At 41.6% G+C, this 24,881-nt stretch overlaps 1 protein-coding gene across 23 annotated transcripts in view; it reads right to left on the bottom strand.

The window, feature by feature from the left end:
* Positions 1-3,261: 3,261 nt before the first annotated feature.
* Positions 3,262-24,881, bottom strand: part of ELAVL4 (ELAV like RNA binding protein 4) — a 155,995-nt gene continuing 134,375 nt past the window's right edge. For 7 of the 23 annotated variants that reach the window (XM_001135525.7, XM_001135610.6, XM_001135692.7 and 4 more), the window contains 4 exons: positions 13,099-13,252; positions 11,232-11,457; positions 9,562-9,600; positions 3,262-6,185 (listed from right to left, as the gene is read on the bottom strand). In XM_001135525.7, the coding sequence (XP_001135525.1) occupies positions 5,858-6,185; positions 9,562-9,600; positions 11,232-11,457; positions 13,099-13,252 (747 nt within the window). In that variant the 3' untranslated portion in view covers positions 3,262-5,857. Of the gene's footprint in view, positions 6,228-9,561; positions 9,601-11,231; positions 11,458-13,098; positions 13,253-24,881 lie in introns of all 23 variants that reach the window. The other 16 variants (XM_009457373.5, XM_009457356.5, XM_016962812.4 and 13 more) reach the window with 5 other exon arrangements.

Consider the following 24,881-nt stretch of genomic DNA (forward strand, 5'->3'; position numbering starts at 1 on the left):
GGACTTGGAGCCACGGTGTGTAACTGGGGATCTTGGGGATCAGACAGACCTGGGTTTGAATTCGGGCTTTGCCACCTACTTACACACCTTCACAAAATACCTAATCTCTCCGAGTTTCTTTCTGTTCAATGTAAAAGGGGGATGATACCCCTCACTAACGCTATATACATATAGAGTGCCTGCCATAGGAAAAACTTAATAAATGCCAGTGGTCTTTCTAGAAACAATTTCTTAAACCTTAGGGACTTTGCCGAAAATTGTTTGAAATAATTACATGGCATACTGGAATGTCATGTGAGTCCACTTTGCATTTGAACCACTAGTAGATTAAGCTGAACTCGCATAGAAAAGCCTTCTGGGAATTAACCTGGGGTTGGGTGATTTTAAACCAGTTTTCATTCTGCTGCAGAAACAAAAAGGATGAGACGGGAGAAACGCTATTCCTTTAATTGAAGGAACACTTTTATGTTCTCAGGTCTATTTTAATCTTAAGTGCTGATTATGTATCATTCTCTCCTGTTAACAGACACTTCTGTAAGTGATCTGCACAGAGAGAAATATGATTCTTACATAAATACTGTACCATGAGAAATTATCTTATTACCTAATACGCCAAAAAGCTAATAAGATAAGGGAATGGTACGAGTCATTTTTGGACAATATTAAAACTTGATTTCAGCTCATGGAAATAAAATGTAATTTCCTTTTATTATTCTCTTCTTCAGGTAGAACAAAGGCAGTCAAGGGTGCAAGGATATTAGAAGCTGTGTTCTGTGAGCTTTCATGAAGGCTGTGGAAGGATCCAGGCAGGATGGCCTCAAATTAAGATTTAAATGACTCTTTGGTTTAGAAAACACACTCTTGCTGTTAATGCTATCTTATCAGGTATCATTTTTGAATTCACAGATGAAAGTTAAAAAATTCATAATTATACAAATACTTGCCTTGTGTGTTTGCCTGTGTGTGTCTGTTAAGGAACAAATGCATAGTGCCTACAGGAAGTAAGGGCAAAATAATTTCAAGGACTGGGAGTTTCCGGAATTACCTATGGCAAAGGCAATTGTGTGCTGCATTTTGACAAGGTTAAAAGTATCTACACCCAAATACTGACTCAAGGAGAGTATGGGCGCCACAAGACCTTGTGAGTTTCAAACGTACATTTAAATGTTATTCTTTGGGGGTTAAAATGTTTTATTTACAAATGAACAAAGGTTGATTGATCTTGATAAACAGGACCCCAGCTGATCAAAATTTCTGGCAGTAACCATCATTTGGTCAGTGTTTGATCTTCAGTAATAGAAGTAAGTAAAGTTTTGATGTTGATGGTGATGATGTGGGGTGGTTTTAGACACAAACACATTTTTTTCACTCCTCCTATCACGTTGACAAAAATAACACTAAGTAAATGCCGTCAGTTTTCTATGACATGCAATTTTTCAACCAAGCAAAATACAATGTACCTAGGACCTCAAAGAAATGTAATAATCTCAGTATTCTTGTGATTTGTTAGACGTTTTCCACAAACACCTACAGAAACTATATATGTTTGCCTGGAGATTTAAGGTAACAGGCTTATATTCGCAACAAGATGAATTTTTTATTAGATGTTAGGCAGACACATTGTGCTGATGCTAGAAAGTGTTTCTGAGAGAGTATATGCAGAATATCTTCTATGGACATTGTCAAGACCTATTTAAATACCTACATCTATTTGTAAAACTTTCTGCATAGATCTGTAGGAGGAGGCTAGTGAATGAACTTTATGAACTGGGAAGATTCTACTAACTTTGGATATTCCAAAATAATGCAGCCGTCCATTTAAAGTACACTAAAATGACACCTTTAAGGAGCAGGGGTGGTGATGACTGGCAACTATCATAGGTTTGGCAGCAACATTTTTAGACCTACAAACATGGTTGTAAAGCTGTGTTATCCCTGTGGGAAACTGTTCTTTTGAATGTCCATTTTTTTTTTCTCCAGAAAAGAAACGTAGGGACTTGTCTTTAAGATAAAACTATAATAAGAACCTTTAAGTTCAACTATATGAGGTTTAGCCTGACTTAGAAGTTTAATATTTAGCTTGGTTAATTAATTCTCATTCTTTGCCCTGAATTTAATTATTCCAACCAATGTGGTAACTTAATATAATAATAAAAAAGAGGTTAATTAGAAATAGAAGAGAATCTTACTATTTGTTCATCTGGCTCAGTGGGGGCATTTCATGAAGTGTCAGTTTATGGATGGCAATGTTTTATAGAGTATAAATTTTCAGTTAGTGAGGAAATGAAAATGAAAGACAGTAGATAATCAGTGAGTGATTGTATCAGGAAATCACTAAAAAGCTAATCTGTAAAGTTCAGGGCATATTTTAATGTGACTTCATGATAATGTAGGCAGTATTTTTCTCCCTAGGTTGAGCTTAAATCATGTTCTTTAGACACATTATGAGTAATTCCTTGTTTTGAGTTTCTATTCAAAGGTAAGAAAGCCAAATATTTCCTACTTTTAAACAGAAATGAGTGCTAAAATAAAAAGGTGACCTTTCTTGCTTAGCTGTCACTTTCAATACAAATGGTCTGCTTTCTTCATATTTCTTAATGCTCAAGTTCTGCAACCTTAATGCTGAGGTGCTGTTCAGTGGAGTCAGACTTAGATTCAAATCCCAGCTGGAAACTTGCTTGTGGTGTCAAGTTACTATTCTTATTGAGTCTCAGTCTTGTCATCTGTGAAATGAGGATAAGGTTGTCTACACTCCTCGGGTTGCTGAGGATAAAGTGAGAGAATATAGAGGATACCATACAGCCTGCCCGTTACATAATAGGTGCTCTGCAAATGGTGGCTCCCTGCCCTCTGAACAAGTCACAAGCCTTCTTATAAATGAATAACAGGTGCTAATGTATCATAACACCAAAGGTAAGGCCAAGTGTTCTGGCTTATGAACCAGGGCAGTGCTCCTTAAACTTGAAAGTACCAGTGATTCATTCACCTGGGGATCTGGTTAAATGCAGATTCTACATTTCTAACAAGCTCCCAGATGATGCTGATACTGCTGGCTGGGGACCACCACACTTTTAATAGCATGGAACCAGAACAGTGACTTCTGAATATTGAGCTGACTTTAAGAGACTGGGCTAAGCTGTAAAATAAAATTTTACTCTGCCTTTTCTTTTCCCTGGTTTAATGATAAAAATATTGGGGAAATCTGAAGATAGTACAGAAAAAAAGTTTAAATAAACACATTTAAAAATTTGGGAAGTCAAATCCATTCTACACACTTTCATTTATTGTCTGGACAGATAAAGTACAAATAATTCAAACACAACAAGATTATGAAAAAAAAACATTTACAATACTTTCCCTTGGAAATCATCTAAACTAGCAAGATTAACATGAAGTCATTCATTAATAACTAAAGTATACAACTGCCTGGTCCTAAGATTTTTTTTCCTTTTTTTTTCCCCCAAGATTGAACACATTATAGAGAAGATTTTGGCATGCCTTTCCCACTAATGCTTAGCAAATGCATCAAAACTTTGCCAGCAAACTACGTTCATTCATAGCAGGTGACGTAAAAAGTTTTCCCTGAATGTTGAACGAGTGTTCTCTGAACTGAAATCTGGTGTTATATCCAAAACAGAAAAGAGGAAAAAAAAACAGAAAAAAAATTTAAAGGAGGAGTCTATGATGCAGCCTTGGTATTCGTTATCTGTCTACCACTACGACGACTACTACAAAGTTTGCCTTTTCAGTGTGAAAACAACAGTCCTGTCTACATGCACTTAGTGGGTTCAGCATGGGAAAAAATGCACAAAATAAGCACAAGTTATAAATAACCATAACGTTTTATTACCATTAAGACTAAACTTGTATTGAAAAGATTTTATATAACAAGACAAGAAAAGCAATAGCAAATTTAACTATCAACTAGATTATGCATAGCGAGTAACTGTTTCTATTACCCAGGGAAGAGCATGAACCCTTGTATTTTTTTGTTTTGTTTTCTTTTTAAATATATAACCGTACAAAGCACAAACATACTAAAATGATCAGTGCACTGGACGTGGGAGAGTGCTCCCTCAGTCATTTTGTTCCCTTAGCTCTGTTTTGTTTTCCCCAATCTGAGTTACATTAAAATAAAGACTCAGTTGTTTTTATTTTTCTACTGTGCAGTAAGAAAAAATATTCACAACAAACATGACAATATATCAAACAATAGTTCTACACAAGTTACCTTGATACCTCTTTAACTGTCACTTAAATATCATAAGAAAACATTTTAAGACATATACAAACAAAACTAGCCAAGTGTTACAACTTATAATAAATTAACCCAAAGAAAAAATAACTTTATATATATATATTTATATTGTATATACACATACACACACAACAGAATGACACAATAATATGCTTCTTCCCATAGTTTAAGTAAACAAATAAGTAGTCTAGCCAATCTAGCTATATTTGATCTCGGCCATAGGCATCATCACATCGGCGATTAAATAAATAAGTGTTTCAAGCAACATAAACAGTGTTTCAAATGTACCAACACAGCCCAATTCTATCAGCATGGGCTACAAAGTGAATTTGAAAATTTCTTAATGAATTTAAAGCAAATGTATCTTTTGTTTTCCTCTCCTAAACACATTACATTTAACTATGATACTAAGATATGTAAATAATTTTGTAGCACCTACTGCTCAAACTAAGGAAGTTTTAGATCAAAAGGAAAATTAATCTTTTTAATTTTTGTTCTGCTGACATCCCATACTGATGACTTAAAGAAAAACTGTCTTTCAACTCATCTCCTTGCTTTTGGGTTTTGACTGTGGGGAACTGTGGTACCCTGGGTAGAACGAACACTCCTTTCCCCTAGTAATTAATAATTGTTTTTTAATTATTATTACATGCTATGAAAAGATATGAAGATCATCTGTTTATAGCCCATCCTTCAAAAAACAGTCTACGAATCCAGTTTAAAACACACATCTTGATCTCTAAAAAGTTACCAGTGCAGTATGAACGCGACAAAGTTGTCAATTTCCCCTAAATTAGCCAGTCAAAATATTTTTTTCTCAAATCCAGATTCTCTTGTAAAAATTCTTTATATTTTATAAAAATAGATTTTTCTTGAAACCCATTTTCAGCAAAGAGACCACCTCTTTGGCAACAATGTTAATGTTATTAAATTGTTAATGTCATCAGGTATCCCCCTTGCCCCCATCCCCTAACAGAAGACTGTTTTAGTTCACATGATATAAAAGAAAGAAGGAAAAATAAAAAAATTTGCAAAAGTTTTTTTTTTTATTTTTGCAATTTTTATTATTCCTCTTTAATTTGTGTGGGGGTTTTTACCAATCTGATTGGATCGACATTTTGACAAAAAAGAAAAATCTTTTTTTCCTTTCTTTGAATCCCATTACTTTGTAAAAATTGTTTTATTTTTATTATTTTTTTTGTTTTTTGTTTTTCTTCTTCAAATGAGCGAATGGTCATCTTAAAAAGATCCACCTTCAAGGAAGGTAGTAAAGTTAGCTGGCTGGGTAAAAATCCCTGCACATCGCTATCTATGTATATTATATTCAACAACGACAGCTATGAAAGAACATTCAATGCATCAAAGGTATTTTTTTGTTTGTTTTTTTCTTTTTTTCTAAGCATTATAAAATCCTTTCCTGGTACACCTCAGGATAATCCAATGTTTTAATACTTAGGCAACACTGGCTTATAAAGTCCATGGTTGAATATAAGCCTTGAAAAGTTTGTTTCTCTCTCTTTCGTGTATGTGTGTGTGTGCGCGCGTGTGTTTTGTTCGTATATATTTCTATATATATTTTAGTAAGTAAGAATGGGAAATTCAGGACTTGTGGGCTTTGTTGGTTTTAAAGGAAACTTGCAACACTCTGTCTCCCAGGCGGTACCCGTTGAGGCTGGCGATGGCCATGGCCGCCTCATCATAGTTGGTCATGGTGACAAAGCCGAATCCCTTGCACTTGTTGGTGTTGAAGTCACGGATCACCTTGACGTTGTTCACTGCTCCAAAGGGACCAAAGAGCTGCCAGAGGACACTCTCATCGGAATCGGGGGACAGGTTGTAGACAAAGATGCACCACCCAGTTCCTGTGTGACCAGGGATGTTCATTCCCACAAGGCTTGTCATTCCATCAATGGTAATTGGGGAGAACCTGGGGGGACAAGCAGAAGGGGGGACTGGTCCAGACATCAGTCTGACCAAGGATAACACACAGATGCACAGACACAGACACGGGGCAGAGGGCTGAGTGAGTGTTTACAGGAGAGTCTTCAGGGTTCAAAAACCAAAATGTAAAAACTAATGTCTATGTCATTTCCTCTGATGGGAATGGCTTGACTGGCTAGGGCATGTTCATGCTGAGAGAAAGACCTAGGTCAATTTCTAAAAACCATAAGGGACTCCCAGGGCTCCCAGAGCAAGGCTCTGTAACAGTTCTATCACAGTATATGCTCATAGTGCACCCCAACCTGACTCCACCCCACACCGACTCCACCCCACCCCAACAATAGACAATGTGCTCTTGGAGGAAAGGGTCTATTTCATTCATTCTGTGGCTCTATTTGTTTATTCAGTGGAGCACATATGGGAATCTCACAGATATAGTGACACATAGAAAATGCTCAATAAATATTTATTGGTTGAATAAGTGACTCACTTTGGCCAGTGCTTGGGAAATTTCATTGTTTTTTTTTTAAAGGCAGATTAGGAGATGGCCCTAAAGTGCTTAAGTCTACCATTTTTGCACTCCCTTGACCTACGGTTGTCAAATGTTTCTTGGTGAGGATGGAGATACGTGACAATGAACAGGCCTTTCTTGCTATTAAACAGATGGGTGGTTCATTTTTCATTTAGCATTTATTCAAAAGGGTTTCCCCCACAAACTCAAGCAATAATAATAAAGATGTATTACTCCTTTATGCTATGTTATCTGGAATTTATTCCTAAGTATCACTGAAGCAAGACTGCAAGTGGTTTGTGCATTTATATATCTTGAATCGCTGTACATTAGAAAAGCATAGAATTGTTATTTGCCCTATTACAACTGCTTTTGTATTAGGCTTAGAAATCTTCTCAGTTTTTGTGTAATCCTGAAAAGAAAAATGACCCTTTAAATTCTATTCACTGTCTGATGAAATAAATCCTTGTGTGATTTGTGATGGATGTACCAGATGAAACAATTAGGTTACCAGTGCCTATAGCAGAACAATATTTGTTAATGTTTTGTTTCATATCAAACTTACATAGGGATTTTTTTCTTTTTTTTTTTTTCTTTCTTTCTTTTTTTGAGATGAAGTCTCACTCTGTCGCCCAGGCTGGAGTGCAGTGGCGTTATCTTGGCTCATTGTAACCTCTGCCTCCCGGGTTCAAGTGATTCTCCTGCCTCAGCCTCCTGAGTAGCTGAGACTACAGGCACGCACCACCATGCCTGACTAATTTTTTTGTATTTTTAGTAGAGACGGGGTTTTGCCATGTTGGCCAGGCTGGTCTTGAACTTCTGACCTCAGGTGATCCACCCACCTTGGCCTCCCAAAATGCTGGGATTACAGGCATGAGCTTATATACGGATTTTTGATGCTATACACTGAATAGTTTCTTGCTTTTCATTTGGCCAGGGTTTTACTGGGGGAGATAGGAAAAGGAGAGAAAGCAAAAACTAGGGAAGAGCATGGTGTAAAGTGTGAGCTACAACTGTTTTTAAAAATAAGCAAATATTCTTGGAGATTTGAAAGTCCTATTAAAGAATAGTTCTGTATCTAACTAGAATTTGGATAATCAAATGGCTACTGAATATATGCTAAATATAACAACTCAATAGACAATATTTTTGCTATTATTCACTAAGTCAATCTTCCCTCTTGTTTAAAAACAATTAACAAGAAAAAGCCAAAAAATATCATGGTGTAGATCCTCAGACGTGCAAATCCATGTCTATTTGTAACTTGTATCATTTCTGAAGATTGTCTTTTTAATCTTCTCTCCTCCAACCAGGTGAGTTGACCCTGGTGAACTGACCTCTTTCTGTTTATAGGTAGAAAACAGCTAAGTATTTATTATAAGTCAAAGGTCAGGGCCAGCAAAGAGATTGCAAGTACAGCCTCTATCCTAGTTGGTGACAGTTAATTGCAGCATTTTGGTAGGAAGCGTTCTAAATCCAAATCTGGGTTCAATAGGAAAAGAGAATGCTATTATCAGCTAGTGATGTTTACTCTGGGTGGGGCAGTGGAGGAGGTGGTGGCAGGCCTACCACAGCTGTGTCTTCCCCTATCTTATCTATGTTATAAGCATTTCTCTTTTCACAACATTTAGCACTACCTCACTAACATCAGAGAGGAGCAAAGGAATGAGATAGAGCTAGGAAAGATGTAAAATCCCTGGGAACAGGCAAACAGTGTGCTGGAAATGTGGAGATAATTCATAGTTATCCTCATTGATGCTGGGATTGAGATTTGAGAGGCCGGTCCTCTGATAGTGAAGTCTGCAGTCAGGTTACTTCCTCTACCGTGCACCAGTTCCCAGAGTCAGGGTACTTACCATGGATGGCCAGTGAAAGAACTGGGAGTGTGATGTGGACTATTAAAGACTACATCTCTTTCCCTTGACTGTAGGAAGGGGAATTAAAGTGTGCAGCTCTACTGAGCAAGATGATGAAGACACTATGTCCCTAGCAGTGCAGTGGAGCTTATCAGAAGCACATATGGGAATCTCATGGACACAGTGACATCACACACCCAACTTTCCAAGATTCAGATTTCATACTGGATCTGGAAAACTTTGAATCTGCATTCAGAGAGCCCCAAAAGCCTTGACTCTGGGCCCCCAACCCCACAAAAAGCCTTTCAGTGACAGGAACAGCAAGTTTAAAACACACATAACATATAACCAAGGGAGGATTTATAAGAACTGTTAAAAACCTGTAACAAAAGAAACCCCTGGTTGAGGTGCACACAGATACACTTCATTCTCAGGATGTGCTCTGAAATGCACACTGAAGTGGGGGCAGGAGTTAGAAAGTCATCCACGTGTTTGTTTATCCTTTGGCCAGAGCTGGTAGTCCAAAATCTAATTTTTCTACTGAAAAATCATAAGATTGTCAACCACAATTAGCAAAATGTTCTAATTCTGATTTGCTGGAATCTGCCCTCTTAACTGAATCTTCGCATTGCTAATGCAAAACAGTTTGCTCTGCAAGTTTGCAAAACCAGCCAGCAAAGAGTCGGAGCCTTTCCCCTTAGGGGAGCCATTCAAAGGACCAGATTATTAAGGGCTTGGTAGCTGTGGCACCTGAACCATAGGAGAAGCCCACCTGCAAATAAAAGAAAAAGTGAAACACACAAATACATTTTGTGTGCCCTAAAAGAAACAAAATCAACTGAGGTCCGAAATTAAAATTAAGAATTTGACATGCTGGTGGAAGAAAAAGGAAGAATTTTTTTTTTAAAGTAAAGTTAGTGAATTAAAAAAAAAAAAAATTCTAGCCCCAGTCTGTGCCAACATGGACATCTGGCAATCTGTGGAGTTTTAATTACCTCTTTACGCCATAGGCCATATTAAGCAAATTGTCCAGCCTGCAAAGAGAAGGAGGGTCTCTGGGTTAATGCCTCACAGATGGCAAGATCGCTCAATGGAACTATTAATAAGAATGCTCCATTTTCAAAGAAGAAAAGCTCAACAACTTTCCCCACTGCTTAGAAGTCTATCCACCGGTAGTTTCCCCCTTTTCTGTCTCTAACTGCAAGTAATTCATGTTCAGGTCAATGCTAGAGTTTAAAGCAAGTGTCTAATGAGTCTCCCTTTCTTTCAAGGTCTGAATTAATACCATTCCCCCCACCTCTCAGAACATTTGTGTGGATTTTGTTTTATATTGTAGTGAAATTGTTCAAAGCGGGGGCTTCTTAAATTGTTCACCTTTTTACTATAATTAAACTTGTAAATAAAGGTCTCTGTTCCAGATTAACAATACACAGGCACACAATATGTATCAGAACAGATCTTTTCTGTTAGCCTTGCTACATTAACTAAATCATCTTACTACACACATTTTTGGGAGGCAGGGGGAGTTTGCAGGTTAAGATTTTTAAAAAGTGGCTTACTGTTTACTGCCTGATAGCACCTCCCAGCAAACTGCCATTACACTATAATCTTCCTCACATTCACTACCTTACTTGGGGACAAGCTATTGCAGTAGTAACGATAGTTTCCACCATTAGAAGTCTGCTGGAGAGGCTTTTTACATAAATACTGCATGTGCTCTCAAGCAAAATAAAAATTAGATGACTTGGACTCTTCATGAAATCATTAACCATTTCAAATTCACAGGGCATAGGAGGACACGAAAGAGGATGATTTTTCTCCTCATGTAGCCAGTTGGAGCATACTATCCTAGATAGAAGGACCTACTATTTCCCATGTGAAGTTTCTCAAAGAGAAAAACATTTTCATCAAAGGGAAGCTGGGCTGTGGTGTGGAATAAAGTAATTGTTTAGAATTTATCATGGGTAAGTCAAACATATTTTTATCTCTTGTATAATAGAGACCAGTCAAGGTCATACTGCCTTCATGGAGAGAAACCTGTCTTTTAGAAAAGTCCCAGGAGAAGGGCAATGCCCCCCTGCCCCAGGAGCTTCCTGGGGGTTGGGTACTTGAAGGAAACACTAATCAGGCTTGGACAGGATCTTCCTCCCTATCTTCCCAGAACCTACTGACTTAACATAATAAGGTTAACACCAAAGGCACTTCCCCCTCCCCTGAACTCAACAGAGTTACCTGCCGAGGGAAAAGAAGATAGGAAAAACAACTCCCTCTGGCAAGGATCTGCCTTATGGTCTATTTTTTGAATTTATTAAAAGCCACTGTCCAGCCTTAAGTCTAATCTGCTGAATGTGGTCACTGATCTGTGATTAACTCTTGTTGAAACTGAACCTTCATGTTTGGTTAAATACAGAAATTTTGTTTCTACCAAAGAATCTAAAGTTCATACAGTCACAGTAGTAAATTGGAAGAGGGCTTAGAAGGGCATCTGCTCCAACTGTCTCATTTTACAGGAATGGAAACTGAGGCTTGGGGGGAGTTTTGCACAGTGATTCCTGGGGGTGGAAGCTTTTACCCTTGCCCCATTTGTCAGGACCATGGGCTTCCCTGGCTCTTGCCCAGCTATGAACCCCTGTAGCAGGGCTTCTTCCTCTTTGGGCATGCCTACCTGAACCTCTGAGCCTGGTGGTGAAGTGGACCTGGGTAGCGCCGGTTGGGGGACTGGTAGAGCTGGGAGAGCAGGGCCTGGCTGGACTTCTGGCTGGGGTTGTTGGCAAACTTCACAGTAATCGGTTCCGTAGCACCGCTGGGCTTCTGGCCATTCAGCCCTTTGATGGCTTCTTCTGCCTCAATCCTCTTATCAAAGCGGATGAATCCCACCCCTCTGGACACTCCTGGGGAAAGAGAAAGAGCCTTTGTAAAGAGTGAACACACCAAACTGGTAAACATCCTTGGGAAGAGATGGGTCCTGTGGATATTGTGTGAGGAGTAAGCCCACCTGTGGGGCCAGGGCTGAGCCCAGCTCCCTGATCTCTCTCACCCATCAAAACACGTTTACCTGCATTCCTGCTCTCATGGCTCTGGACTGATGCCTCCCAGCCACAGAACACAGGGCTCTCTTGCATCTGGCCCCTCTAGTCCTCTACCACTGCTCTGCTCCATCATCACCTCCCAAAAGTTACTATAACTGATCACTCACTGTCCAGTTTCTAGTCTTCTCGTGTGTCCTCCACATGTAGCGAGTGTGCAATCTATTTGAAAAGTGAACTCTGACCACATGATATGCTTTAAAAACATCTTCTATATCTCTTTTGTACTTTTTGAATTTTGTACCTTGTGCATAGTACCTATTCTTCACTGACTGCCATTCTAAAATGAATAACAAACAAACAAAACCTACAAAATACCCTTCCATGGCTCCGTTCTGCACCCAGATAAAGTCCAGACTTCTTGGCACAGCATTCAATGCCTCTGGCAATCTGGCCCCAAATTTCCTATTGAGGCTCACACCAGCCACCCTGAACTGCCTGATCCTCCTCGAATAGACTGTTCTTCCTCGATTCCATGCCTTGGGATATGCTCTTCTCTCCACTTACACTGCTCTGTCCCTCTTTTTTGCTGGATACCTCTGAAACATCCTCCAAACCCCTATTCAAACATTGCCTCCTCAATGGGGCCCTCCTAGCAATTCCCACCAGGCATGGCACACCTTCTCCTGAGCTCTCAGGGGCACTTGACAGCTTCTAGCAAGTATTTGGACTCCACACTGGAGTCCTGTAAGGGTGGGGCAGTGCCTGCTTCTTTCTTGGTCTCCGGGGTCCCTCTGCACAATGTCTAGGGCAGAGTCGACTTCTGTGAAGGTTTGTCTCATGAATCACATGACAAACGTGCTAAACTATTCTCAGGGGGTGAGTTCTAAATTGGAATCAAATTGGAGGTAGGCGAAAACACCTTGTCATTGAAAGTGCAACCCAGAGTACCTGACATTTCTTACTGAGAGGTGGTGGCTGCCTTTCTTTATTATGGACAAAGAACACCAGTACCAGATCCTGGGTTCAGATCCTTGTACTGCTACTAACTAGCTTTGGGGAGTCAGATCCCCCACTTTCAACCTGTTTCCTCAAGTGTGAAATGAGACAATTCCTTCTAACTCTATAATGCTATGAATTGGAGTTACAGCTATGCATACAGGTTCTTTTCACATACAAAAGTAATGTTATTTGGTTGAGGGCTGAATCAGACTTTGAAGGTCATACAGTTCCACTCTCAACCTGATGCCTGAATCCTTTTTACAACCCTGGCAAGTAGTTTAGCTGCTGCTGAACAAGTCCCATGATGGAGAACTCCTACCTCCCAAGATGGCCCATTTTAAATTTGGGCAGTTGACCGATAAGAAGTCTTTCTTCCAAGTCAAAAATCTGTCTATTCATGATCCATATCATCTGCTTTAAGCAGCCATCAGCCTTCTGCTCTTACGAGTAACAGGGCTGATGACATTGGTATACAAGGAAAGAAATTACAAAGAAACACTTAACCTGTGACTTGATCAACCAGGATTCGTGAGGTGATGATACGGCCGTATTGCGAGAAAAGTTGCTCCAGTTCCTTCTGGGTCATGGTTTTGGGAAGGCCGCTAACATAGAGGTTAGCATCCCTGATTGAGGCAGAGCTCGGACGGGCATATGAGACCTAGGAAAAGGCAAGAGGAGCTAATTCCATTATAGGCAATCACCCTCAGAGTAGACACTGAGTCCACAACCAAGATGACAGCCCCTCATCTACCGTTACAACTCATGGTGTCAGTTTAAATCACTCAGTAGTTCAGATTTTTAGCTACCCTTGTAATAGTAATGAGAACCAGGAGAACAACAATAGAGGAACAACAGGAGAGTTGATGATAACTTAAAACAAATGCACAGATAAGGGTCTCTAAGTGCAGAACAAAGTAGCTACTGTATGGCAGCTGTTAAATGCAGAGCTACCCACACATGGAGTTCTGAAGATTTACCTCCTGGAAGTGGGTGTATAGATGATTTACTGTATCCAACACATAATAATCTTTGAATAAACCAGAAAAAAAAAAAACCTCATGAAATTCTGCTCTGCACATTTCTCTCCTTGCCACCCTCCCTACCCCCATCCCCTTCCTCCTGAATACATAAAAGCAATCAGGTTCTCTGCAAGATTTTTTTATGTTCCATCCTTTGTGTTGCTCTAGTCTGTTCCCATGAGGTCTGCTCTCACCAAATGACAAAGTGCTGGTGAAATAGGGCTGAATGAACATCTGCTTGCGAAACTGGATATGTGACCTTCTTGTCACATCTGCAAGGACCAGTCGCCTCTAACTTTGAAGCAGGGCAGATAAAAACCACAACAAATAAAATGGGGGCAAGATGGAAAGGAGGGAGGGAAAGGGCAGTAGAGAGAGAGAAGAGAGCCTCACCAATGGTTATAATAAGTTCGACTTTGTAAATTTGTCCTCCCAGTTCTCTCAACTGCTTTTTTTCCCCCAAAAAGCTAACACAGAAGTGTAAACAGATCTGAAATTCCATCTGCGAGAAGCCAAATCTGTAGCAGTACACATAAGCAAAGCAAACCCCAGCAGTCATTAATTTTAGACTTTCATTTACTTATTTATTTATTTTTTAAGAAAACAACATCAGACATTTGAAATATAATTTACAGCTAGTCTAACAAAAGCACTTTCCTGCTAAAGCTATTTCTGGGGTGGTTATGGCTCAGAATAGATGATGAAAACAGTCATTTCAGAGCACATCTGACAACGTTGGACAGGAAGAGACCTATATGCCTTAGCATTTTTCAGTTGGAAGTTCTATTTAATCCATACAACTGATTCATAATACCTATTAAGACTGTAGGGGTGAGAGTATGTGTGTGTGTGTGTGTGTGCACAAAAGCATGTGTGCAAAAGGAATTGAACACATTAAACCAGACCTTTGACATTGAGACCTAAACCCCCAGCAGTAATGTGGACCCTGCTTCTGTGACCTTCAGGGGAGAGAATGGGTCTAGCAAAGAAGATGAAGGATGAGCAGAACCCTCATCCATGGCACTCTCCCCCTTTCCATGACAGACATGCCAGGTCCCTTTATGGGTTCCATGCCTAAAAATAGATGTTGACTCAACAGATAAAATGATGTGAGTGACTAATCTGCCTCCCTGGCCTCCTCCTGCTGATGGAGTGAGGCAGCTGCCGTCAGTATCTCCATCTTCTAGAAACTCACGGGTGGGCTGGGAGGCCTCTGTGGGCTCCTTCCCAGCACATGGCTGAGATGTAGAGGGGCCTTTATATAGGGGGTCCCAGTGTGTGCATTTGCAGTGTGGGCTGAAGGACTAAGAACCCCATGTGACTGTCTGGACAGGGCTTCACTCCACAGAAGGTTCTCCCACCCCTGTTCTTTAAGGGACAAAGTGTGTCAATAGCAGAACTATTTTTTGAGTAAGAGGAAGAAGTGGTAGGAGAAGGAAATAAAAACATCACAGTGATATGCCCATGGCAATGAGGGTCACCCTTGTTTCACCTTGCCAATTACTGACAAATTAATTATCCGAATGACATTTGTGCTCCCTCAAAACACAACCTACCACCTTTATACCTTTGCTCATACAGACATTTTTTTTATACCTACTTCCTCAAGTCCAAATCCTACTCCTCTTCAGGGCTCAGATCAAATGACATCTTCTCCAGGCAGCTTTCTCTAATCTCACCTTCTCCTAAAAATCTCCCCAGCAGTGTTCTCAATGAACCATGGTACTTAACCCGTTTCAACCTTAACTGACCACCTCTCCATCTAGGCTGATGATCTCTTTAGGTTGTAGGTCTTGTGTGTGTGTGTGTCCTATTCAACTCTGTGACTCTAGCTCCCAGCACATAGCCTGATACCTATAAAGTGTTCAACACCTACTGAAAAAATGAATAAACACCCACAGCTCATGAGAAATGATGTTGATATTACTGGCTCTTTGGAGTTAACTGTAACTCCAGTAAGGTGGACCACTGAGAGTCAGGCACCCAGAATCCCAGCTGTGTTTCTCCACCAAGCTAAGAGCTAAGGGACATATTTCCCATTTTCCAATGCCTGGGGCTGGAAGGACTGAAAGAAGATTGTTCTAGGACTAGACCTCGCATAGAGGCCTCCTCTTAGCAAATATTTCCTGAGGATCTACTATGAGCCAGGTACAGTGGTATGTGTTGGGAACACAGCAAGAACAAGGCATAGTCTCTTGCTGTAAAGGAACTCCAAGTCCAAAGAGGGCAACAGACAACACGTAGGAGGCACTCAATAAAATGTGTTGAACAAAAGAATGGATGAGTAAACATACAGACCAATTATCACAGTGCCACAAGATGTGTGTGTTATGCCAGGGATACATATGAGTGTGACTAAAACACAGAGGAGGGAGAGATTAATCAAAGGTTAAAAGGGCCGGGAAGGAGACAGAGCTGAGCTGAGATTGGTGGTGAGAAAGATGGTGGTGGAGTCAGGTAATGGTGGCCTGATAATAGCCTTCCTCTATCATGAGGACAAATGAGGTGATGACGATCAAGGGCTTAGCACAGTACCTGGCACCCAATAAATGCATAATGGATAGTCATGACCTTAACTCCCATTAGTTCTGCACAGCCAGAGCTAGGGTACAGAGGGAACAGGGTGAACCCTGCCAGGGAAGAGGAGCTGGCACTTGAAAGTTGGTGACACAACAAAAACCATTTCCCCAAAAGTTGATTCCAACATAGGTAGAATCTCAGCTAGGGAGAATTACTGCAACACATCTCCAGAGACAGACCCTAAATCCCCAAAGGCAGCAACAAATCCCAAAGGTGAACAACACATCAATCATTCTCTACCAAGTCTAATTCCTGTTTAGTATTTCTCACCTATATGGAACCTTAAGTCTATTGTTCTCTCAGTCTCCTGTCCGTGAAACCTGTGGGGGTATGGATAGACAAAAATGACAGAAAAAAGATCTTCCTGCATTGAATATCCAAATGTTCATCCTAGTATCTAAAATTTTCAACTTTCCATATAAATGTATTAAATTCTAACTGAATGACTACAGTGGTCAGGCCCTTGGTTAGGCTGAAAGATTTCCAAAAAATTGCCAATTTTCAGGGTCAGCATTGATGGCATATTAATGCCCCTGGGCCAGTGGCCTGGAGTCACAGGGCTTCCAACACTGGAGCCAGCGCCCTGGAGAACCCCCCTTGCCTCAGTCAGGATCCTGTTTGCTTCATTCATCCAGAATCTCTGAAGACAAGACTGGCATCTCTAGGCCAGCATTGACCTCCTTCTGGAACTCAGAAAGAGCTGGGAGTGAAGAAGCCACTCCTCTCTCTGGGTAGGGGTGGCTCAAAGCCAGGTGACTGTAAGCAGCTGACTTTACAGATGATCTCTATGGAAGATTTGAAGTCCCTCCAAGCTCCTCAGCTCTCCCCATCCCTGGTGCTCCAGTCTTCCCATCCTCCACCAGAAGGATGCTTTAGCATCATGCTTATGATCCCTGACTGTGGGTCAGCTCCAGTACTCACTAGCTGCATGACCTTAGGCAAGTAATTTGATCTTGATAAGTCTCAACATCTTTGCTCGTAAAAAGGGGGTCAATTATCCTTTGATGGGTTATTGTAAGAACTGAGTTAATATATTTGTCTAGCACATACCTAGAACTTAGTAGATACTTACACATATTATTATGTGATGAGTCATACAGGCTTTTGTGGGCCAGCCTGGGAATCTAGCTCCCATTGGGACATACCCTCCAATTTCACCAGAAAAAACCCCCCAAAAAACAAACAAAAAAACCATGTGGAACACTACCAGGGAATGCCTGTAGAGGCACTGCCCTCCTCTGCCACCCTGGTGGGGTCTGGACCATCTTTTACCACTTTACTGACATGAATGTCCTCTAACATATTTCCACAGATCCCACTGCTTTATGCCAACAAAGTACTTTCCACTTTCCAAAGTGACTTCCCAATTCTGCTCTCAGCAAGTCTCACCAAGGTGGGTAAAGCAGGTGTTGTCATTCATCACAGATGGGGCATCAGGACCAGGGCTGAGGGCTGCCTCTTCCCATGCAGCACCCACAACTCCCTTTACCTGTTCATACACAGGGCTTGGCCTGGGCAGGGTGGGAAGAACAGCATGACCTGAGGAAGAATGTTCCCTGAATCATCCAGCAATACCTCACTCCTTGTCTGTCCTCCATAATACAGAAAAGGGAGAGGACATGGAAAACACGATAAAGGCATGTTGGGTGCAATGAGGAGGATAAAATGAGAGGGAAAAGGCATCCTTTTTAGCCCCAGAAAATTGCTCCTTTAGAAAAACACTGGCATTGGAAGATGGGAGTTCATTCATTCCTCCCCTTCCTAAACATCTACTGTGTGCCAGGCCCTGGGATGGGTGTTGGGAATGTCTCTGCTTCACGAATCCCAGTCTGGAAAGGAAAGTAAACAAATGAAGCATGCAATACAGAGGGCTGCTTCCAACAGGGAGATACTCATTTCCCACTCCCAGTGTTTCCTTCCAGGTGGAGAGAACCCCCTGCAGTAACAGACCAGGCCTATTGCTATCCCTTCATCCACTCTTCTCCAGGGAAAAGAAGTGACTCCTCTGAATGGAGGCTTCAATAAAAGAAATGGGTATGTGAGGCTCAAATGCTGCCTGCTTCTTCCCTTCTGGGAGCCAGGCGCCAGCTGGAAGCACACATTCTGTTCCAGGCTCTCAGTCTTATGGGGGCAGGCTCTGCTCTCGGCCTGTGGGGTCTAGAGCACTTGTGACAGGGTGTGTCAGTCTGTCAAAGTGTAAAGTTCAGTGTTATGGAGCCCACTGTGTCCATGCAACCCATCCAGGCCTTAATTGGCAATAAAGATGACCTTAGGATTCCATACACTTTTCTCTTTTGTCTTACTTCTCAATTGGTTTAGAACTTGGATGTGGAAAACAGCAACGCCATTTGTTGGGCCCCTGTGGATTAGAGTAATGACGTGGCCTCTATCATTGACTGGATTTTTTTCATGAGCTAGGCATTCTGTTCACAAAACTGCAAATTTCTATAACTGTGGTTCATAGTAAGTGGAGACATAGTAAGTGTCACATAAAGGTGACATACAGTGGCAATGGGGAACTCAGCAGAAAGTTATATTCCTGAAATCTGCTTCACAGAAATTTGGTGCTGGAAGTGGCCCCAAAAGTTCACGGCATGATCCAAGACAGCCGACCATTCAACGTATACATTTCCAAGGACAGGAAGCTCACCACCTCATGAGGCATCCTACACTATTGCTGGCCATGATTAATTTTTTTTTTTTGAGACCAAGTCTTACTCTGTTGCCCAGGCTGGAGTGCAGTGGCACCATCTTGGCTCACTGCAACCTCTGCCTCCTGAGTTCAAGCAATTCTCTTGCCTCAGCCTCCCAAGTAGCTGCGATTACAGGCATGCGCCACCATGCCCAGCTAATTTTATATTTTTAGTAGAGAAGGGATTTCACTATGTTGGCCAGGTTGGTCTCGAACTCCTGACCTCAGATGATCTGCTTGTCTCGGCCTCTCAAAGTGCTGGGATTACAGATGAGAGCCACCATGCCCAGCCTCATTAATTGTTGAAAAGTTTTTCCTTCTGCTGAGTTCACATCTGTCTCCCCTGTAGCTTCCATTCTTCTATTATTATTCTAGCTTCACACCCCAGGGCCATCTTTTCTGTCCTTACCACCCCTTATCCTATGGGTCTCATTGATAGGTGCTAGTTAGAGTATTGGGTAACTATATTTTGAGACAAATCACTCCAAAGAAGTTCTTGTTTATGTTACTTTAACTGAAAGTGAGCACTTGCTCTAGAATGAAAAGGAGACAGCAGTTAAGAGCAAGTGCTTTGGGGTTGGAGAGATGTGGACTTGAAACGTGACCGTTATTAGCTGTGTGACTATGGGGTGAGTCACTTAACCTTTCTGAGCTGCATCACTTGAATACATAGTTTAGAAGCTCTGTTATAGAGCTGTCTGAGGGTTAAACAAGAAAATGCATTTAAGACTTCTAGGCACAATGCCTGGCACACAGTAAATGCTCAATAAACAATGGCTTTGATACACTTGCTGTATAATCAGGCCTTATGCTAGACACCAAGGGTGTAGAGATGAATACAACAGTCCCTGACATGTAGGACTATTAGTCTGGCAGAGGAGACACACACACACAAACCAATCATTTCAGAAGATCAGGCTGCAGATTTTCCCCAATCTGTTGTAACACCCTTTTCTCTGAGTGCATACAAACTCCCCAGAGCAGACAAGTCCCTGGGGAGATGAGGAGAATGGAATCAGGGAACAGATTCTGATGCTGCCAGGGCCTTCTAGGAACAAATCCTCTCAAGGACCTACAATCCCACCTCTAGGAGCAGGGACAGAAGAAAGAAGCCAACTGGTTCCTGGAAACAGCAGCTTTGATTGCGAGGATCAGTTTACCTCTGTGCCTGTGGCTGTAGGCCTGTTCACAGGCAGGACAGGCATCTGCTTATGTAGCACCACTCTTTACACTTCCCCTACCTGCCACCTGATACGTGCTATTCTTTTATCAGAGGTGAAACTTCATGGTAATGTTTCTAATGAGTTCCGATTGTGCCATTTTGTGATGGGAGTCTAAACCCCTTACCTGGGCATTCAAAGCCCTCTGGAATCAGGCCCAACCTCTCATCTCCTGCCAACCCCTTCATGCACCCTATGCTCCAGTTCAGACAAAAACATGTCACAGTTTTCTGAATATGTCCAGAAAATTTCTATTTCTATGTCTTTGTTTTGCTGTTTGTTCACCATCATGGCAGAATAAACTCCTGCTCATCTTTCTAAGCCCATACTGAATGCCACCTCCTCCACGAGTCCCAGGCACAAATGACTCTCCTCTCCTTTGACTCCACAGAAGATACACAGCAGTATATTTCAGTGGCAATAGTTACACTTACCCTACCTCCCACTACAGGCATCCTGATCCCAGATCCCAGGCACTACAAGTGTGATAACACCTTACCTGCCCTATGAGTCTGAGCATTCTGGTGATCTCCATAGACCCCTGTGGCATCTAGTCTCAAAGCTTTATCAGGGCAAGAGCTCAAAAAAAAAATGCTCTCTCAAGTGAAATGAAATGTATCATATACTTTATGCCGCGGATTTTAGCTTCTTTTCTAAGAGCTGACTCTGACATGATGAAGCCAGAAAGAATCATGCAGTTAAAGGGTATCTACGAATATCATAAGGGTGTCTGGCACCTAGTAGGCCAGACAAGTATTTCTTTTAAAGAATAGAAAAGATGTGACGATAGATTCATGTGTCTTGCAACTTCTTTTAAAATATATATCAAATTATCAAAGAGGCATACTTAGTACGTACTAAGTTCTCTCTGTCTATCTAGTGGCCTTCAGAAGGGAGAGCTGTGTAAAGGTCTCATGGCCTGGTTAGTGGAATATCTGGTCTTGGGCTCAGGCCCCCAGATTCAGTCTCTTCACTAGACTGCAACTCCTGGCTCCTGCTTTATAAAAGACTGATATGATTACTGTGGCCAGCTGGAAGCTTCATAATACTTTCCCCTATACAAAGCTTTTTATATATGTTGCCCGAGTCTTAGTAAAATTCAGACTCATTCTTTACTCCCTTACTCATCTCTGAAACATGTAGATGGAAAAAAGTCCTCCTCTCTCCTCATGTAATGTTCACCTTAGGGATAGCACCATTCACCAACATCTTCATCCTGGGGAGCATTTCTTGAGCATCCACTGTAAGCTACGATTCCCTACAAGTAAGATATCATTAGTTCCATTTTCCAGATGACAAACTCTGGCTCAGTGAGATCAAGTACTTATCCAAGGTCACACAGCTGAACTAAGAGACAAACTGGGATATAATTCCGTGTTCTGGGATGTTTCCACTATGGCACACTAATCCAGACAGTGAAATAAAAGCCGTGTGCTTGGCACAAACTGTTACTTTCCCTGAAAGGTTACCAAGCCAGAAAGATCACACTATAATTCGTTAGTTATACTGTTGGAACTGGAAAAGATCATTTTGTAGATGAGGAAACCAGTCCAGAGAAGTAAAGTAAGTTGCCCAAGGTCATACTTAGCAGTTTTTGACAGAGCTGGAACTTGACTTTCCATCTGAACTCAGAGCTCTTTTGAATGGACAAAAGGGGAGAAGGAAGAGGAGTGTGGTGCTCTATGATCACTGACAGACCAGCCATCCTGCCCAGAGGCTGCAGGAGCACCATGGAGAAATGAGTCTTTAATCCGCAGGGCCACTGATGTTTTAGGCCAGCACTGTCCCACAGAATTTTCTGGGATCAGGAAAATGTTCTCTATCTGTGCTGTCTAATATAGGTAGCCATTAGCTACAAGTGGCTACTGAGCACTTCAAACATGCCTAGTGTGACTAAGAAACTGAACTTTGAATTTTATTAAATTTTAATTAATTTAAATTCAAATATAAATAGCCATATATTGCTAGTGGCTACTATGCTGGACAGAGCAGCTCTACAATCAGAAATAACACAAAATTATAGCATCTTAGAGCTAGAAGGGACCTTTAGGATCATTTAGTCGGACTCCACTGTGGGACTGAAATCCTGTCTACATCATCCCTTATGAGTTCATCTGAATGCTTCCGATGATCGGAGCCTCATTACCACCCAAGGCAAACATTCTACTCTGATAGCTACACAGGTTCTCTTCCCAGATTCTTGAAATATAGGATCAAACTAATGCCTCAGGGTCACTGCAGAATTTTCTTTCCTAGAGAATAGAGAAGCAACCATTGTGAGGTGAATCTGTGGGTGCAGAGACTTCTTTCCCATCTTTGTCATTCACCTTTAGACAATCTTTTAAAATATGAAGCCGAGAATGGGACATAAGACACTAGGTGGGCTGACCAGAGTGGACAAGAAAGGACCACTATTTTCTGTGATATGGAGTCCATAATTCTCCCAACACAACTAAAGTTGTGCTGATTTTTTTTTTTTTTTTTTGAAGCAGCTCACATCACATTGTTGGCTTCTTTTACACTTGAAGACAGCTAAAGCCCCCAGACCCCATTCCATGTACTTCTGAAAACCTGTGCCTTCCCAACCCATACCGGTCTAATTTCCTTTTTAGATGTGGACACAGGACACTATGAATGACCTTCAAGATACTGGGAACGTATCACCTTCACTGAGCAGAGAGAAGAGGGGAATTGTATTTCCATTTCTCCAACTCCTATCCTTGTATTTGAAATTATTCACTCAAAGGAAGTGAACAGGGCACTGGGAAGCAGAGCAGCCAAATAAAATCTCCCACAAGAGAGGGCTGCTAGCACAACTGGGGTAAACGTGTCTCTGGTTTCTGCTGGCATTGCCACGTGCTCTCTCTTGGCTCCCTGGGGATTCAGTGATCCAGCCGCCCCTGCTGACCTTGGCAGAGAAGCATTCTCGCCCAGGTTGTGACTCTAGCGGTAATGGAGGAGGAGAGAAAATGCCTTTTTACTATTTACAAGACTGAGGGAGGCAGTCCATCATTTCTGTGTGGGGTGATATCCGTCAGCAAAAAATGATCTGCTAACTCTCCAGGAAGCATTAAGAGCAGTGATAGGAGAAATAATTGCTTATGCTGAATGCAAAGAAAAGATGCCTCAGCGGAATGGAGGCCCTTAGCAAGGCAGGTGGATGCAGGGAGGAGAGGGGGAGGTGCAGCTCCCCGACGACCCCTGGCAAGAGAAAGAAGTGGGAGGGGCAAACTGGAACCTGCAAAGCTCAAGTGTGGAAAGACCCCCGGAGGCACTGTTAGTGGTATTAGAAGAATAAAGCGAAAATGGAGAAGTGGTTAAGCAGCATCACAACAGGAAGAGGTGGAAATGAAGGAGCTCACTCTCCTTCCCAGAGAAGGAAGGTGTTTCCTTCTGAAAAGCCTTCCCTCACACACCTTCCCCTTCTCTACTCCTGCTCCCTCCAGAATTGGGCCACTGCCTCATGGCTAAGTGTCTTTCTTATTCTCTCACCAGCTGCCTGCCTGAGTGCTAACTCTCATAGATTTGCTCAGAGTGGCAGGAGCAGCTCTTTTACCCCTTCATCCCAGATCCAGTGCTGCAATCACTCACAATACCTGTCCTCTGGAAATATTTCATTTAAAATCATATTTTAATCATTTGGGTAATAGCTTAATATAATTATTAGAAAAAGGTAAGTCACTAAGTCATTTGTGCACATATAATACAATAAAAAAAGGATGGAAATCGGCCGGGCGCAGTGGCTCACACCCGTAATCCCAGCACTTTGGGAGGCCAAGGTGGGCAGATCACTTGAGGTCAGGAGTTTGAGACCAGCCTGGTCAACATGGTGAAACCCTGTCTCTACTAAAAACACAAAAATCAGCCAGGCTTGGTGGCAGGTGCCTGTAATCCCAGCTACTCAGGAGGCTGAGGCAAGAGAATTGCTTGAACCCGGGAGGTGGAGGTTATGGTGAGCTGGAATTGCACCACTGCACTCCCAAGCGAGACCCTGTCTTAATTTAAAAAAAAAAAAAGGATGGAAATATATAAATATACAAAAATGTTAACACTGTTGGCTTAGGAATGGCTGATATTGCCTTCATGATATGATTCTGTACATACCAAATTATTTACAAAGAAGCATGTTTTGCTTTAAAAATGAGTGGATAAGGCTCCTAATAGAGCTGATGAAAACCAGTGTCTAAGGCTGACAAAAACCTACCACAGCAGCCTGCAAGCTCTGGTTTCATCTGTCAAACATTCTATGTGGCACGTCGTTGACAGATGAACTTTCTTGGAACTTTACTTTGATCAGATCTTTTGCTCACTCAAACCTTGCACAGCTCCCTAACTCCCCAACCCCAATATCAAATAGAAACCTCTGCAGCCCCATGACTGCCCTGTCCCACTGCTTTAGAGTTGGTCCTTTGCATGTCTGTGTCCCCCATGAGACAGGAGCTTCTGGAGGCAGAGCCAGCAGTGAACGCTTGTTTAATCCTACTCCTGACATTTAGGTCAAAACCCAAACAGGTGTCCCAACACTCCGAAAGGTTTAGTGGGTGTGATACCAAACCCTCACATTCCATTTTGGATCACTTTTTACTGAAGGTTCTCAATGTAATTTGAACATCAATCCAAAACTTTGGTAAACGTATTTCTCTTTTGAAGGTACTAATTTTCTTTGTTCCTGATTAATGTGACAGAGCTGGACCAAATGCAACTTCACTGAAGCAGTTCTTAGTAAAAGGATAAAATTACAATGTAGATTCAGAAGCTGTTCTTTTGGGGCCCAAC

The sequence above is a fragment of the Pan troglodytes genome, chromosome 1, assembly GCF_028858775.2.
Source record: "Pan troglodytes isolate AG18354 chromosome 1, NHGRI_mPanTro3-v2.0_pri, whole genome shotgun sequence".
NCBI classification, from domain to species: domain Eukaryota; kingdom Metazoa; phylum Chordata; class Mammalia; order Primates; family Hominidae; genus Pan; species Pan troglodytes.